Genomic DNA, 14,676 nt, shown 5'->3' with positions numbered 1-14,676 from the left:
TCCTGCAGTGTCCCCAGACTCCCATATTCCTCTGTTCCCACAGGTCTGCTCCTGCAGTGTCCCCAGGTTCCCACATTCCTCTGCTCATGCAGTGTCCCCAGGTTCCCACAGCACTGCTCCTGCAGTGTCCCCAGGCTCCCACATCCCTCTGCTTCTGCAGTGTCCCCAGGCTCCCACTGTTCCTCTGCTTCTGCTGTGTCCCTGGGCTCCTTCTGCTTCTGCAATGCCCACAGGTTCCCACAGTGCTGCCACAGTCTTCTGACTTCTTTGGCTTCCATCTTCTACCAGACACTCTCAAAAGCCAAAATTTCTTCTGATCCTGCTCAACACTAGCCTGTTTATGAACCTGTCAGTTACACACAATAGAAACCCCATCGATGTTACTGCTATAGAGGTCTGGGGATCCTCCAGAGACCCCGCTTCCCATGCCACACTCTGCCTCCACCTTCACCTTGTTAGATGGCTTCCTACTCATCTTTCACTCAGTGTAAGTTCTCAGTATAGTCTCTACCTCTGTCACAAATGCTGCTTTGTCCTTGTCCATGAACTATCACTAATTTCTTTACTCATTCATCTACCCTTGAAATAAACACTATTTAATTACATCTATTTATTTACTTTTATTTACTTTAGTATGTGTGGGGACACAAATTCCATGGCACATGTGTGGAGGTAGGAGAAAAGTTTGCAGGAATTGATCCTCTTTCCACCACGAGGATCCCAGGCATCGAACTCAGGTTGTCAGTCCTGGCAGCCAGCACCTTTACCCATTGAGCCATCTGGCTTGCCCTCCTTTTCCTTCAGAGCTCTTCCAGAGATCTGATGGGCCCTCGTTCTTTAGTTAGCTTTCGATTCCCTTCAGCTGTGCCAGCAGGGTCTCTGCTACTAGGCACTCTTCTTTGAGACTTGTATTGAGACTGCCAAGTCTGCTGCCTGTTTGATATGCACCCTAGCCCCACTGAACCACAGCTGCAGTTCTCTGGGTAGCATGGAACTAAGTTTAGAGACACTTGTGCTAAGCAGTTATTTTCCAGCAAGCCCCTTCAGGCGCATCCTCGGCTCAGGCTCGCTCCTGAGATGCTGGGACATTGCCCTCAGGGCACCTTTCTCATCAATGCAGAGCTTAAGGTCTGTCTCTTAAATTTATTCATTTTAATTTGTTTTTTCACTTTTATATGTGTGTTGTATATGTATGCATGTTTTTTTCACATGTGTGGGTTCGTGTGTGTGTGTGTGTGTGTGTGGTGTGTGCATATACATATGTCCTTTTGGCACATAAAATATTGTTTAGATTGTGCATCCATTAGCTCATATGTATAAACACTGATTTATACAGGAATCTTTTTTTATAATTTTTTTTACATTTAATTTTATGTGCTGGTGTGTTTTGGCTGCATGTATGTCTGTGCACCACATTTGTGTAGTGTCCAAGAGAGCTGACAAGGGTGTTGGTTCTCCTGGGACTGGAGCTAGAGATCTTCTGAGCTGTCATGTGGGAAAGGTAAAAAATGCAAGCAAAAATATTTATTTCTTTTTCTTTTTCGAGACAGGGTTTCTCTGTATAGCCCTGGCTGTCCTGGAACTCACTCTGTAGACCAGGCTGGCCTCAAACTCAGAAATCCACCTGCCTCTGCCTCCCAAGTGCTGGGATTAAAGGCGTGTGCCACCATAGCCTGGCTACCTGTTTTTGTTAGTGTCTGGTTTCAGGTGTACTATCCTCCAGACTTCCCCTCAAATTTGCTGTCTAGTCCAAACTGGACTCTAATTCACGATCTTCCTGCCTTAGTCTCTTTATTCTAGGGATTACAGGAATATACCACCATGTCTCTTTCATTTTTGATTGGTAGTTTTTCTGGGTATAGAATTTCCCCTCCAACACTTTGATTGTATCAATAGGTCTTTCTGATCTACATGGCTTCTGATTATAACCAGCTCTTAATCTTCCTAGAGTTTGATAGGCTCTGTCCAGCTGCAGATCTTCAAACATACCAGAAGAGGGCATTCAATCTCATTACGGATGGTTGTGAGCCACCGTGTGGTTGCTGGGATTTGAACTCAGGACCTATGGAAGAGCAGTCAGTGCTCTTAACCGCTGAGCCATCTCTCCAGCCCCCCTTTTTTCTTTTTTTTATGCCGAGATCGAACAGAGCTTTTCACATGCTAGGTAAGCACTTGCCAATGATTTCCATCACAACACTTGTTGGTTTACAGATTATAAGGTCTCTCATCAAATTTGGGGAGTTTTCAGTCAATTCATCTCTTCCTCTTATTTCTCTTCTCCTTTTTTTCTCGGTTCATTTCTAGATGCTAGGGTCTCAAACCCAGGCTTTTATGTATTTTTCTACCCTTTTCTCTCCTGCTTCTGGTGCTTCCATTATTGTGTTTTGCAGGTATTTTTTTAAAAAGATTTATTTATTTCTTTATTTATTATGTATACAGTATTCTGCCTGCATATATACCCACAGGCCAGAAGAGGGGCACCAGATCTCATTATAGATGGCTATGAGCCACCATGTGGTTGCTGGGGATTGAACTCAGGACTGAGCCATCTCTCCAGCTCCCTGTTGTGCAGGTCTTAAAGGCTTTCTTCACCTTTCTTCTTCTTTCTCGCTCTGTTACTCAAATTGAATAGCTTCTTTGACCTGTCTCTGCTTATTTCTATCTATCTTCCTAATCTACTTATATTACTATCAAAAATTTCATTCAATTGTATTTTTCAACTGCAAAGTTTCTATTTGTTGATTTAAAAACTCTTTATGTTTTTGTTTTACCCCCCTCTTCCCTTTGGTGTTTCAAGACAGGGTTTTTTCCTGTGTAGCCCTGGCTGTCCTGGAACTCACTCTGTAGACCAGGCTGGCCTCGAACTCAGAGATTCGACTGCCTCTGCCTCCCAAGCGCTGAAATTAAAGGTTTCTGCCACCACCATCTGGCATATGTTACATCCTTACATGCATGAGTGTTTGCTTGAATGAATGACTGTGAACCACATTTATGCAGTGCCTCAGGAAGCCAGAAGGGGGCATACAGTCACCTATACTGAAGCTAAAGACAATTGTGAGCCATCCTGCAGATGATGAAACTTGAACCTGTGTCCTCAGAAAGATCAGCCAGTGTTCTTAACGGCTGAGCCATAGCTCCAGGCCCACCCCTGAAAATTTTATAGCTGTTTGGGAACTTTAGTGCTTTCACTGAATCCATAACATCTCTTGGAAGCTTCCTTTCTTAACTCAGGCATTAAACATGTACTAAAAGCCAAAATAATATGACTGGAATTAGGAGAGAAGTAGAGCTTATTTGTCAAGGTGTTTGAATCTGTAGAACTGTTCAGGTGATGAAGGCCTAGCATGGACCTTCTCCTGCCTCCCTTCTCAGCCTGTGTTTTAGGGAAAGCTAAATGGACATTGTTGAGATCCTGAAAAGAAGCCTAGACAGATTGATGGGCTGATTATAAAAAATCAGTCCTAGAGCTGGAGAGATGTCTCAGTGGTTAAGAGCACTAACTGTTCTTCCAGTGGACCTGGGTTCAAATCCCAGCATCCACGTGACAGCTCACAACTGTCTGTAACTGCAAGATCTGACACCATCACATGGACATATAGGTAGTCAAAACACCAATGTACATAAAAAATAAAAAAGATTAATTTTTAAAAAGACAAAAATAAAATCTATCCCATTGCCAGGGGTGGTACCACACACATTTAACCCAGCATTCAGGAAGCAAAGGCAGGAAAGTTTCTGTGAGTTTGAAGCTAGCCTACTCTACATAGTGAGGTCCTGGATAGCCAAGGCTGTAGAGAAATCTCGTCTGAAGAAAAGCAAAACCCAGTCCCAAGGCTAAGGGTATATATAGTTAAGTGGGATGGCACTTGCCTGGAGTGTTTACTACCCTGGGTGTGGTCCCAAGAGCCTGTCCCCTCCATCTGTAAACAGAAAAGTCCAGAGAGACCTAAGAGATGTATGGGCTGTGGGCTCCAAGGGGACCCTTAATTCAAGAAAGAGAGCATGTATATTTTTCCTCCTGATATCATGTAAGCCATGGCTTTGGGGACAAGAGGCAGTCTAGAGTTATCCAGCAACAGGACAGGATGTGAATGATGATAGGGTACCAGACACCAGATGCTGCTGTGGAGGGGCAGCACTCAGAAGCTGAAGATGAAGAGAGGCTGGAGGGTACATCATAGGAAGGGACAGCCTTTCAGTTTCCTCTTTAGATGGATATGAGAGAATTTGAAAATTCACTCACAGTCCAGAAGAGGCTGAGGAGATGTGAGGTCCAAGAAGGCTGCAGCTCCCAAGTCATACAGAGTCAGATGTCCTGACAGTGAGCTGAGAAGTGTCCAGAAACTAAGTGGTAAGTGGTTGAGTGACTAAGGTGACTTAAGATCCAGGTAACCAAGTCTAAAGACATTGTCATGCAAAACAGACAGATGATTGCCTTAGTTCTGTCATTACAAAATCAATCCCTCCCTCCGTCCCTCCGCCCCTCCCTCCCTTCCTCATTTCCTCCCCCCCCCCCTTCTCCCTCCATCCCTCACAAACTTGGCCAGGCAAGAAAATCTAAAGGCCTATAGGAACACTTCATAAAGTTCTCCCTCTACTCTCCTTTTCTCCTCTCTCCCCTTCTATTTATGTGTGTGTATGTACACACGAGTGTGCGTGTACGTGCATGCATACACACATGCACACACACTTCAGCAGCAGCTTATCTTGCCTTAGATAGCTTGGTTTCTAGGATCATGGGGACCCATGGGCCCAGATGAGTGTGTTCAGTGCAAACATAAAGACAGGACAGTTTCCTAGGTCATGTGTGTCCACAGAGGCCAGAAGAGAATACTGGTTCAGGACCTCCAGATCCTGAGGTTTTAGGTCTCAGGGAAGACACAAGATAATATTTAACCCCAAGCAAGTGAGATCACTCTAGAATCCCCAATGCAGAAGACGAAGGGGTAGGAGTATGTAGGTGGGGTCCACCGCATCCATTGCAGACATCTTTGTGAACCAGATCCCCTGGTTTGGGAGTAGAAGGAAGAGCCTCCCACAGGAAGTGCCTCATGTCAGAGGGCAGGAGCCTTTGTCACTGTCTCTGCCCCAGGATAAAGAGTGAGTCAGAAAAGTCCTGAGAAGCCCAGGGTCCACCCCTGTGGAGCCAGACCCAGCAGAGAGCAACCATCCTGTGATCTCAACACTGACTTGGGTCTTTCTCCAGCAGTGGGGCTGGCATACTTGAAGGTGGCCATTTCTTTAACTACAGGGTTTTCCTACCCAGACCCACCAGATCCTGAGAGTCAGAGTTGTGTAGCAGGGACAGGCAGGTGGGACACCAGGACAGACAACCCCAGAGGATGGTATGGTTCAAGGAGCAGGAACTGTGTTTAGTGACCATCAGGGAGCCCAGGTCCCCAGCCAGGCCTTGTCAGCATGCTCCATCTATATTCTTTGTGCTCAAACTTAAATTTAAAAACATTTTTTTTTTATTATTTGTGTGTATGCATGAGTGCAGGTTCTTGAGGAGGCTGGACTTGTTGGACTCCCTTGAGCAGTTGTGAGCTGCCTGATGTGTGTCCTGGGAACTGAACTTGGCTTCTCTGTAAGAACAGGAAGTGCTCTTAACTGCTGAGCCATCTCTCCAGCCCACTTGGTGGACAGACTTTGTTTTCGGGAGTGTGCCTATTCTCATCAGTCAGAAAGTCTTCCATCTCCTGCAAGGAATAAAGGGTCTCTGATTCAAAGAGAACATTTAGTCAAGTATGTTAGATCTCATGTTGACAGCTTCTGAAGAGGCTGGGTTCTCTTTCTCACAATCAAGGGTATCTTCTTCGCAGACAGCTGGGCTGTGGCTTCTAGCTTTGTTGTTTGAAGTATGTGTTCTGGAATTCCAAGAAGTCAGAGCTTACAGGAAGAAGGGGTGAGCCTCAGCATATACTGAGGTTGATTGGCTTTCGTGGGGTGACCAGGGCCCTGGAAGGAGGCTGACCGTGCCACTGTGTTCCTGCCTGCACCAGGGTTACTGCTTCTGCTCAGAGGCTATATTTTTAAAATACTTTATTTTTTTCATAATACTGTCATTAGAAAAAAATACAAAAACTACTATAAAAACATTCAGGGGCTTGTCAAAGTGAGAAAACCTAAAGACCCCACCCCAGGACCGGCTGAAGCAGTTTTCTCCCAGCTCTGTCACTATTTGACTTTTATACAACTGTGGGAGTGGGGTGGGGTGGGGTGGGGGTCACACAGGCAGAGAGGGGCTGGAAATTTCCGACACAGCCACCAAGAAAAGTAAGAAATAAGTAGCTTCACATATCACAAAAGTGGGGCTTGGAAGTTAGGGGTGGCTAGGCCCTGAGTTCAGAGATATGGGGGGACCTGTGATCCTGAATCTCTTGGTGGGGAATAGCTGCCGCCTGACCCCAAAGCCCTTTACCTTCCTGATGACGGCTGGGCGATGGTCCGCCCCACCTCTTAGCTGTGATGGTTCAGCCCCTCTTTTCTTCTCTCCACTCTTGAACACTCCCCAGAGCAGCTGAGGGGGACAGATCCTCCAGCTCTGTGGGGTGTAGTCAGGGCAGCTGTTGGGGAGGCTCCTGAGTGTTGGCTCACCTCCTTGCCCCAAATGAAAAGTGTCTCGTGCTCAAAGGACAGCCTTGTTCACAGGTAACGGGACCTTCCCTTCCTATCTCCTGTCCTTTCTTGTCTCCCAGAGAGACACAGACCATTTTGGCAAGTGCTTCATGTGCACGAACACTTGTGCAGTAGCCTCGGACACTACAGACCTGGGGGTGGGGTGGGAAGTGGTGTCCTTTCTATCTTCTTTCTCCAGAAACAGGAGGAAGCCAAAGGGAAGGGAGAGGGAAGGTGTTAGCAAGGCTGAGGGAGAGGAGGACATGCTATTTACAGGCAGGACAAGGAATCTATAGCTCCGAGTAGCTCTCAAGTCACTCTCCAGCCACTGCAGCGGGAACTGGATTCAAAGCACATGACAGAAAATTGACTCCTGGTCTGGGCTAGTTCTCCCTACCGCCCTCCCATTCCCCCAAAGCAGCCCAGCTCTGAAAAGGGTCAGGAACAAGAACATTTTCCTGAAAATCAGTGGCTTTGCGTTTTAGAAAAGTGCCAGTGTCCAGTGGACATCTAGCCGGGTCCACATGAGATGGGGTGAGTGTGGGGGTATTGCTGTGGTAGGCTACAGACTGGCCAGGGCAGAGCCTAGGAGCAGGGTAGGTGCTGTTTAAGGATCTGCCGTGTCTGTGGGGTTAATCTGTCTGGGAATCGAACTTTGAACTCAACAATCAGGTCTCCCCGCTGAGTGGGCACCTTAGGGAAGGGAAGTCCCTCCCCACGGAGTCTTTTCACGGTGCCTGGCTTGATAACATCATTGCAGGGTAAAGGGATCACTCGGCCGTCAATGGTGGGAATGTTCACGGTGCAGCCACACAGCGCCTGGAAAAAAATAAGGCAGAGTGAGGAAAACGTAAGCAAACAATGGAGAGGGAGGAAAATGATTTACTCGCGAAAAGAACATGGCAGGCAAGAAGGAAGCTCTTCCTATCATCCTCAGGCATACAGTCATACACACAAGCACGTACATGCACACACATGTGAACACACAGACACACAGACACACACACACACACCCCACCTCCTTGAGGCTGATGAGTGCACTGTAGAGCACATTGGTGCCATCTCGGCGGAAGTGTGCATGAGGCTTGTCTTTGAGCACGAAGACAATGTCGGCTGGGATGTTGTCAGGTGTGGCATCTCCCTCTTTGGGGAAGGTAATCTTGGTACCTTCCTTCCAGCCACGTTTGATGACAATGTGCAGGATTTTGTCCTCAGTGCGCACAGTTCGCCCATCAGGGTTAAGGCGCCGCCTCGTGATCTTCATGCGCTTGGTGGAGCCATGGTAGATCTCCTCCAAGGACACCCGTAGCTCATGCACCACAGGGGGGTCCTGTACCTTGCGCCGGGGGTACAGCGGTTCTGGGGCTCGCCTCGGACCCCTACTCAGCCCATTGAAGCCAAAGCGGCCAAAGGCACCAAATGGGTCCTCATCTTCATCCACATCCATGTCATCTGGGTCAAAGCCACTGAAGGGCCGAGTGGAGCGGCTGCTGGCAAAGAAGATATCGAAGGGGTTGGAGCCACCAAAGAAGGAAGCAAAGGTGGCATGAGGGTCCCCATGAAAGGTGTAGTGAAAGGAGCCACTGGAGCCACCTGATGTACCACCGCCGGTCTTGAGGCCTAAAGGGGAGGAGAAGTTAGGGGCAGTGTGGCTCATCCTCACCCGATCCCAGTCTCTTCCCTCTGCCCACTAAATACTGGTTCATGGGCCTAGGGAAAGAAGCAGTCTTTAACCCCCACAGAGAGAGGACTAGACTAACAGAATGAGAAAGGCTTTGGACAAGATTGATTCCTACTCAGTTGAATATATATTTAGGGGCTGGTGAGATGGCTCAGTGGTTAAGAGCACTGACTGCTCTTCCAGAGGTCATGAGTTCAAATCCCAGCAACCACATGGTGGCTCACAACCATCTGCAATGAGATCTGATGCCCTCTTGTGGGGTGTCTGAAGACAGCTACAGTGTACTTATAATAAATAAATAAATAAAGTTTAAAAAAAAAAAGAATATATATTTAGGAATGTGTATGTGGCATGGTGTTGCATGTCTGTAATCTCAATACTCTTAAAGTCTGTGTAGGAGGATTGAAAATTTTAGGCTAGTATGGGCTGTATACTGAGACCTTGTCTCAAAAAGCAAACCAAAACAAGTTGTGTCTTGAGAGTCCATCAAGCTGAGTTAACCCATAAATGGGAAAGCTAGGACCAAGAGGCTTAGAAGATGTGACTTAAATTATTTAATTATTTCCACTCACAGTCCAAAGATGCCTCATAAAGGCTGGGCTGTTGGCCTTGTATTACATGACAGGCCACACCTGACCCAAATCTCTACTTCCAAGACACACAGGGCTAGAAACAGGGTTTGACCACAGAGGAGGCTTATCAGTGAGCTGTCCTGAATTAAGTGTGTACACAATTCAGGAGGAAGTCCTACTTCGACTCTTCTTCATCTCTCCCTACATTTTGCTCAAATTGGAAATCAAGAGTTCTCAAAAATCAAGAAGACTCACTGACGTGGAAATGAGCTATTTTTTCTAGAAAAAAATATCAATTACTTTATTTGCATATTGTGATCTAGTATTGCACAGCCTCAGGGACTGTCATTCACATATTGACAGACATATGACAGACGTAGACTCTAATGGATCAGTTCCCCAGAATAACGCCACACCAGCCCCGCGTCCCACATTTACTGTGGAGCAACCACAAGTCAATGAATGGCACCGTGCCAGGGGTTTTCCCTGGGCTGCAGTGCACTTGATCTACACCAGAACTCAGTGTCTAGGCCTGGGGTTCGAGTCTGGGTGTTGCCGTCACTTGGGCTTGGTCCTGACTGAGGTCAGGGAGAAAATTTTAGCTTCTCCCATCTCCTTCCTAAACAAAGGTTGGGCTAAGGGCAAGAGTGAATGCAGTTCCGAGACCAGCCACACGGAGGCGCGGTGCCTGCATGGCTCCCCTTCTTTCCCACTCCCAACACTTCCCATCCTCCCAACTTAGCTAGGAGAGCGCTGGGATTTGAGCAGGTACCTTGTCTCTCTGAGAGTTGACAATTCTGGGAATAATCAGGAAAAGTGGGATGAACATGCAGCATGGAGACTAAGGGGGGGGGCGGGGCCGGGAAGATGGGGCACAGGGATGAGGGGGCAGAGATGATCAGGACACAAAGTGAAGAGGGACACAATATACTCTTGAGCCCGGGCACTTAATCGGGTATAGTACATGCCACTTAGCCTGGTTCATTCTGAAGGTAGGCTGGGGACAGCGAAGGGGACAGTGTGAAAGAGTGGAGGATATTGTTAGGAGGAAGGACAGTTCTTCCCAGGAAGGAGAGTCCTCAGCTGTGACAATGCCTCTTAATATAGCCTGACAGGTGCCCGCGGCTGGCGGGTGGCAGGCACCCCGAGGGGCAGGCCCAGAATTAGCAGCTGCATCATGCTTGTGGGATGTGCAGGGAGGAGCCACCCTCTTAGAGGCTTTATTTGGGCCTTTCCTGCTGCCCGCCCGGTGCATGGCTACCAACTGCCCTAGGGAAAGGATAGGATGCCAGCGACATCTCCCCTTCCACCCCTGGATCCCTGCCACTTTCTCTGGGAGGCAATCTTCTCTGTTCTGCCGGCCTAAGTGGGATTGGGGGATGGTGGCAATGACCATTTCCACTCAGAACTCTAGTAGTTAATTCGCTGGCTATTCAGGGGCCAGACTTTTATGCTGATGAATGTAAATGCCGTCCTCAGAGAGTCACAGGCAGGCTCTCTCTCTCTCTCTCTCTCTCTCTCTCTCTCTCTCTCTCTCTCTCCAACCTTTCTGATCAGCCAATGAAGCAGCGGGGACTTCAGGCAGGACTAATAAGGCTGGGAAGGAAAGAAGGTGGGAGGAGGGGGGGAGGCCTTTGGCACAGTCTCCAGACCTCTCTAGGGCCAGAAAGGGACAAGGGAGGGACAAGAGCCTGGTGGGGAGGAGAGCGAGTTGGGGCCAGGTAGTGGGAGAGCCTCCTTCAACCCTGCTATGAGAACTGGCTTGCCCAGGGCTCCAGACAAACACAGGGGTCTGGTTGCTCTGTCACCTTACCTTCCTCACCATACTGGTCATACAGGCTCCGTTTCTTAGGATCACTCAGCACATCATAGGCCTCAGCAATCTCCTTAAACTTCTCCTCAGCGTTGGGTTCTTTGTTCTTGTCTGGGTGGTACTTCAAGGCCATCTTCCGATAGGCTTTTTTGATCTCATCCTCATTGGCCCCAGACGGGATTCCAAGAATCTTGTAGTAATCTTTTCCCATCACAGCCACTGGACCGGTGCTGGGCTCCTTGTTTCTGAAAGAGCCCAGGGCCAATCTTTGATGCCCTGTTCTCTACAGCCCAGCCCCACTCCTGATGGTCCTGCAATCCTTAAGTGACTCCCTGTATGACCTTCAGTAGGTCATGTCTATTCTGTGGGCCTCTGTCTCCCCATCTGTAAAATGAAAGTTTTGGGCTAGATGATGTCTTCTGGTTCTGACATGAACCATTCCATGATTCCTTTCTCAGCTTCTGGCTGAAGATTGTGGCCCACTTCTTGGGGCTAGGCAGAGGCCCAGGCCCTTGGGCCAGCCTGAGGACCCCTGAGAGGCCCTTCTGAGTGAAATGGCACTGTGGACTGACAGACACACACAGAAGCTGGCGAAGGTCAGTGCACTGAGTGAGGTCACCTGAGTTTCACAGTCTCTCCTACGCCATACCTCAGGCATGCTGCCCGGCCTGAGGACAGCTGGGGCAGTAGCCCAGGATGGGGAACAGGCTCCGGCTGTGTGGGAGTTTGGAGTTTTTTCTGCCATCGGGGACCCCACATCTCTCTGCCCTTGCCCCCCAGACTGTGCTAAGCTTCACATGTGACTCAGATCACAGAGTGACTCCCAGCTTTTGGAGACTGCTGTTTCTAACACCCTCATTAGCAGGGGACACCGCCTTTTCCCCAGCCAGGGTGACAGTTGCCTTTACTCATTTCCCAGTATTTACACACTGAAGTGTGAAGACTACTTGTCTGTGCTGCCTAAGCACCAAAGGTAGTGAACAAAAGCATCAGAGAAAAAGCCTAGGTGTCAGGAGACAGATGGCCACTAACCTCCATGTCCTAAATACTTTTGCTGCAAGCCCCTCCTCTACCTACCCTTACATCTTAGGGTCTGACTTTATGTTAGGCTTATACTCCTAAGTAGGTTCAAGGACACCAAGCCAGGGCTCTTACACTTTAACCTGCTCACATCAGTGGACGTGTGGAGGATATGAAGGGAGGGGACGTGAAGGAGTGGCCACATGCCATCCTTTAGACTTTTTGAGGTGTAGCCAATCCTCGTTAAAACAGGGAGAACCAGAGTCTTTCTAACAATGCCCTGGCAGCCATGGCTGAGGCCTGCTTTTCTACCCCTGACTACTTCACAGTAGTTAAGTGTACAGGGTGTCCTGGCAGGGGCGAGGGCTGTGAGTTAGGGGGCCCCAGGTAGGCAGGGAGAGTGACCTTAGCTCCTGCCTGGTGCAGGTGGCTGGGTTGACTCATGGAACTGGGAGCCACCTCACTCTGACAAAGAGAAGGCACTATAAAGGCAGGCACTCCCCCATCTCCCCACACCAGCATGTCACGCCTGTGGGGGAGACTGGAGTTGGGGGAGGCAGAGAAGAAAGAGCATCTGGAGGAGGGCAGCCATTTTCGGAAATGGCATTAAAAGCAGTCTAAGAGGGAGATGGGGTGGTCTGCCATCTTTGCCTCAGCCCACACTTTCTTTCCCCCAGGACTGGAAGAAACCTAGAACAGCAACAGGGTGCCCAGGGAACTCCAGTGGCTTCTAGGCAGAGGGCAAGTGGCACAGCTCCCTACCCCACCCACCGTTTGTGGTCCTTCATTACCTCTTCACCGCTGCCAGCTTCCTCTCTGGCACCCACCTGCTAGCTGCTCTAGACTCGTAATTCTCTTGCCTCTACAGACACAGGGCAAACTCTCAGGACCTGCCTCCTTTCCCTCCTTCTTTCCACCCTCCTTCCCTCTCCCTCCCCACAAGCCACGTGGTAAGATGACAACGGAGCCCCAAGGCATGGCTCTGCCTTTGATGAAGAATGAGTATGTCAAAGTAGAGCTAGGGATGAAAAAAAAATTGAGGACAGATAGCAAGAGGAACTGTCAAGTACAGGGAGGAGACAGGGTCTGACGGACAGGGATGAGGGATGACAAAAGGAAAAGGCTGAAATGGACCAAAGGTTGCTGATGGGTTGGGAAGGAGAACTGAAGAGCTGAAGTATTGGAGATATTTGTGGGAACATGAGTTTGAGAGAGAGATGAATGGTACGAGGTACGATTCATTCAAAAATACAGGTGAGGTCGAGGGGATCCATGCATACACCAGGAGGAGATGAGGATGACAGGGAGGAAGGAAGGGGCAATGCAGGGAATGGCTGATGTGGAGAATCTGACTTGGCGTGGGTATGAGCGCCCTTCTCAGGAGGGACTTACCGAAACTTTACAAACCCATTCAGCGTCCACGCTCGAAGTTTTAAGGGCTCCAGCTGAATTTTAAACATCAAGCTGGCTAAGAAGTCTTCTCCCCAGAAGTGTGGGAAGCTCCGGAAAGCTCCTCGAGCCTGCAGTGGGGGTGCTGCTGGGGGTGGGCAGGACAGCACTGTGCGCTTAAACATGCCCAGCCAAGCCCCTCACCTCTGATCGCTCCACCGGAGCCTGCTTGGGACGCTGGAGCTCTGGAAGCCACCTCCTCAGATTTCCAGAGGCCGTGGCCCAGCAAGGCCTGTCTCGTGCCCCAGGAGCTGGACCTGATCCCCAGGTGTAGAGTGCAGTGAGAGGATCCCAGTGACCACCTGCTTTCAGGTTCAGCAGTGTCTGGCTGAATGATGGATGTGAGCGCCTGTACGGCTGTGTGACAGTGAGGCTGGAAGTGACAGTGTGTAGTTGTTGAGTGGCAGCGTGTGTACCTGTGACAGGTGTGATAGCGAGGGCTTGAGAGTCAGTGAGCTCCTCTCGCCTCTCTGGGGAGGACCCAAGCCCAATCCCCAAGAACCTACTCAATGAAGTCACTGACGGGGAGTCTCCTCCCCCGCAGATGGGCGGGGAGGGGCGGGGCAGAGCCAAGCTTGGCCCGGACAAAAGGCGCGGCAGGGAGAGGAAGGAAGGGGGTTCGCGCGGGGGAGGGGGTCGGTGATGTCACCCCAGCTGGCTGGCTGGCCTGCTCAGAAACGCCTCCGCCTGGCGCAACCCAGTCCGACCCAACCCGACCCTTGTCGCAGACACCGGGCAGACCCCGATCTCCCAGGCCCCTCACCCCTATGGCAGAGGAGACTGTGGGCCCACGGTGTCCCAACCCCCCACACCAGGGCCTGTCTTCTCGACGCCCCACTCCCAGGACCCCCGAGTCCTCGCTCAGCGCCCTCACCGGTGAGGAGCTGCGGGCGCCGCCGCGGTCCTTCTATCAGCCGCTGCCCCCTCCCCCGGCTCCGGCTCCGCCGCCTCCACTCGGGACAGGAGTCGCCTGCCCGCCGGCCGCAGACAGCGGGACCGGGAGCCCGCCCCCACGACTCCGCCTCCGCGCTTCCCATTGCACGGTCTTCCCGTCACTCAGCTCAGACTCTGCTGTGATTGGATACCTATCAACGAGCGTCCGGGTGATAGCCACCTCTTCTCCGCCCCTGTCACCCGGCCACACGCGCACACATTCCGGGCAGTGATTGGTGTGGGTGTGATTGGTGCCCTCTGGGATCAATCAACCACACCTCTTATCCTTCTCGTCGTGTTATTGGTGAAAAGGACATAGGGAGGCAGCTCCAGGCGCCCTTTGATTTTATTGGCTGGTCCCTGTGATTTCGACCCAAGCCAGTAGGGGCAACTATATTAGTCCAGTCTTCAGTATGAGAAGGTGAGACATTCTGGCCACCGCCTGAGTCCAGGGAGAACCTCTTCTGGAACGAGTGCAACATCAAAGACAACCTATTCTATTAGGAAAACTGCACTCAGCAGTTGTCGGTGACACCAGGCATTCTTTCGAGGAGAGAGAGAAAGAGAGAGAGAGAGAGAGAGAGAGAGAG

At 50.1% G+C, this 14,676-nt stretch overlaps 1 protein-coding gene across 3 annotated transcripts; it reads right to left on the bottom strand.

Moving 5' to 3' along the window:
• Window positions 1–6,023: 6,023 nt before the first annotated feature.
• Dnajb5 (DnaJ heat shock protein family (Hsp40) member B5) lies at window positions 6,024–14,218 on the bottom strand. Of its 3 annotated transcripts, XM_028779106.1 has the most exons (5): window positions 14,028–14,190; window positions 13,097–13,241; window positions 10,685–10,929; window positions 7,637–8,238; window positions 6,024–7,437 (listed from the first exon to the last, which is right to left on the bottom strand). In XM_028779106.1, exons 1-5 carry the CDS (start codon window positions 14,188–14,190, stop codon window positions 7,204–7,206), a joined length of 1,389 nt encoding a protein of 462 aa, XP_028634939.1. In that variant the 3' UTR covers window positions 6,024–7,203. The 3 variants fall into 3 exon arrangements, with proteins under 3 accessions (XP_028634939.1, XP_028634938.1, XP_028634937.1); XM_028779105.1 differs by lacking the exon at window positions 13,097–13,241 and having other exon boundaries at window positions 14,028–14,218; XM_028779104.1 differs by lacking the exons at window positions 13,097–13,241; window positions 14,028–14,190 and adding an exon at window positions 13,298–13,858.
• Between the last annotated feature and the right edge of the window lie 458 nt (window positions 14,219–14,676).

The sequence above is a fragment of the Grammomys surdaster genome, unplaced genomic scaffold (genome assembly GCF_004785775.1).
Source record: "Grammomys surdaster isolate TR1022 unplaced genomic scaffold, NIH_TR_1.0 344, whole genome shotgun sequence".
Lineage (NCBI taxonomy): Eukaryota > Metazoa > Chordata > Mammalia > Rodentia > Muridae > Grammomys > Grammomys surdaster.
The sequence above is the reverse complement of the archived record's forward strand: the minus strand, read 5'-3'. Positions and strand labels throughout refer to the sequence as shown.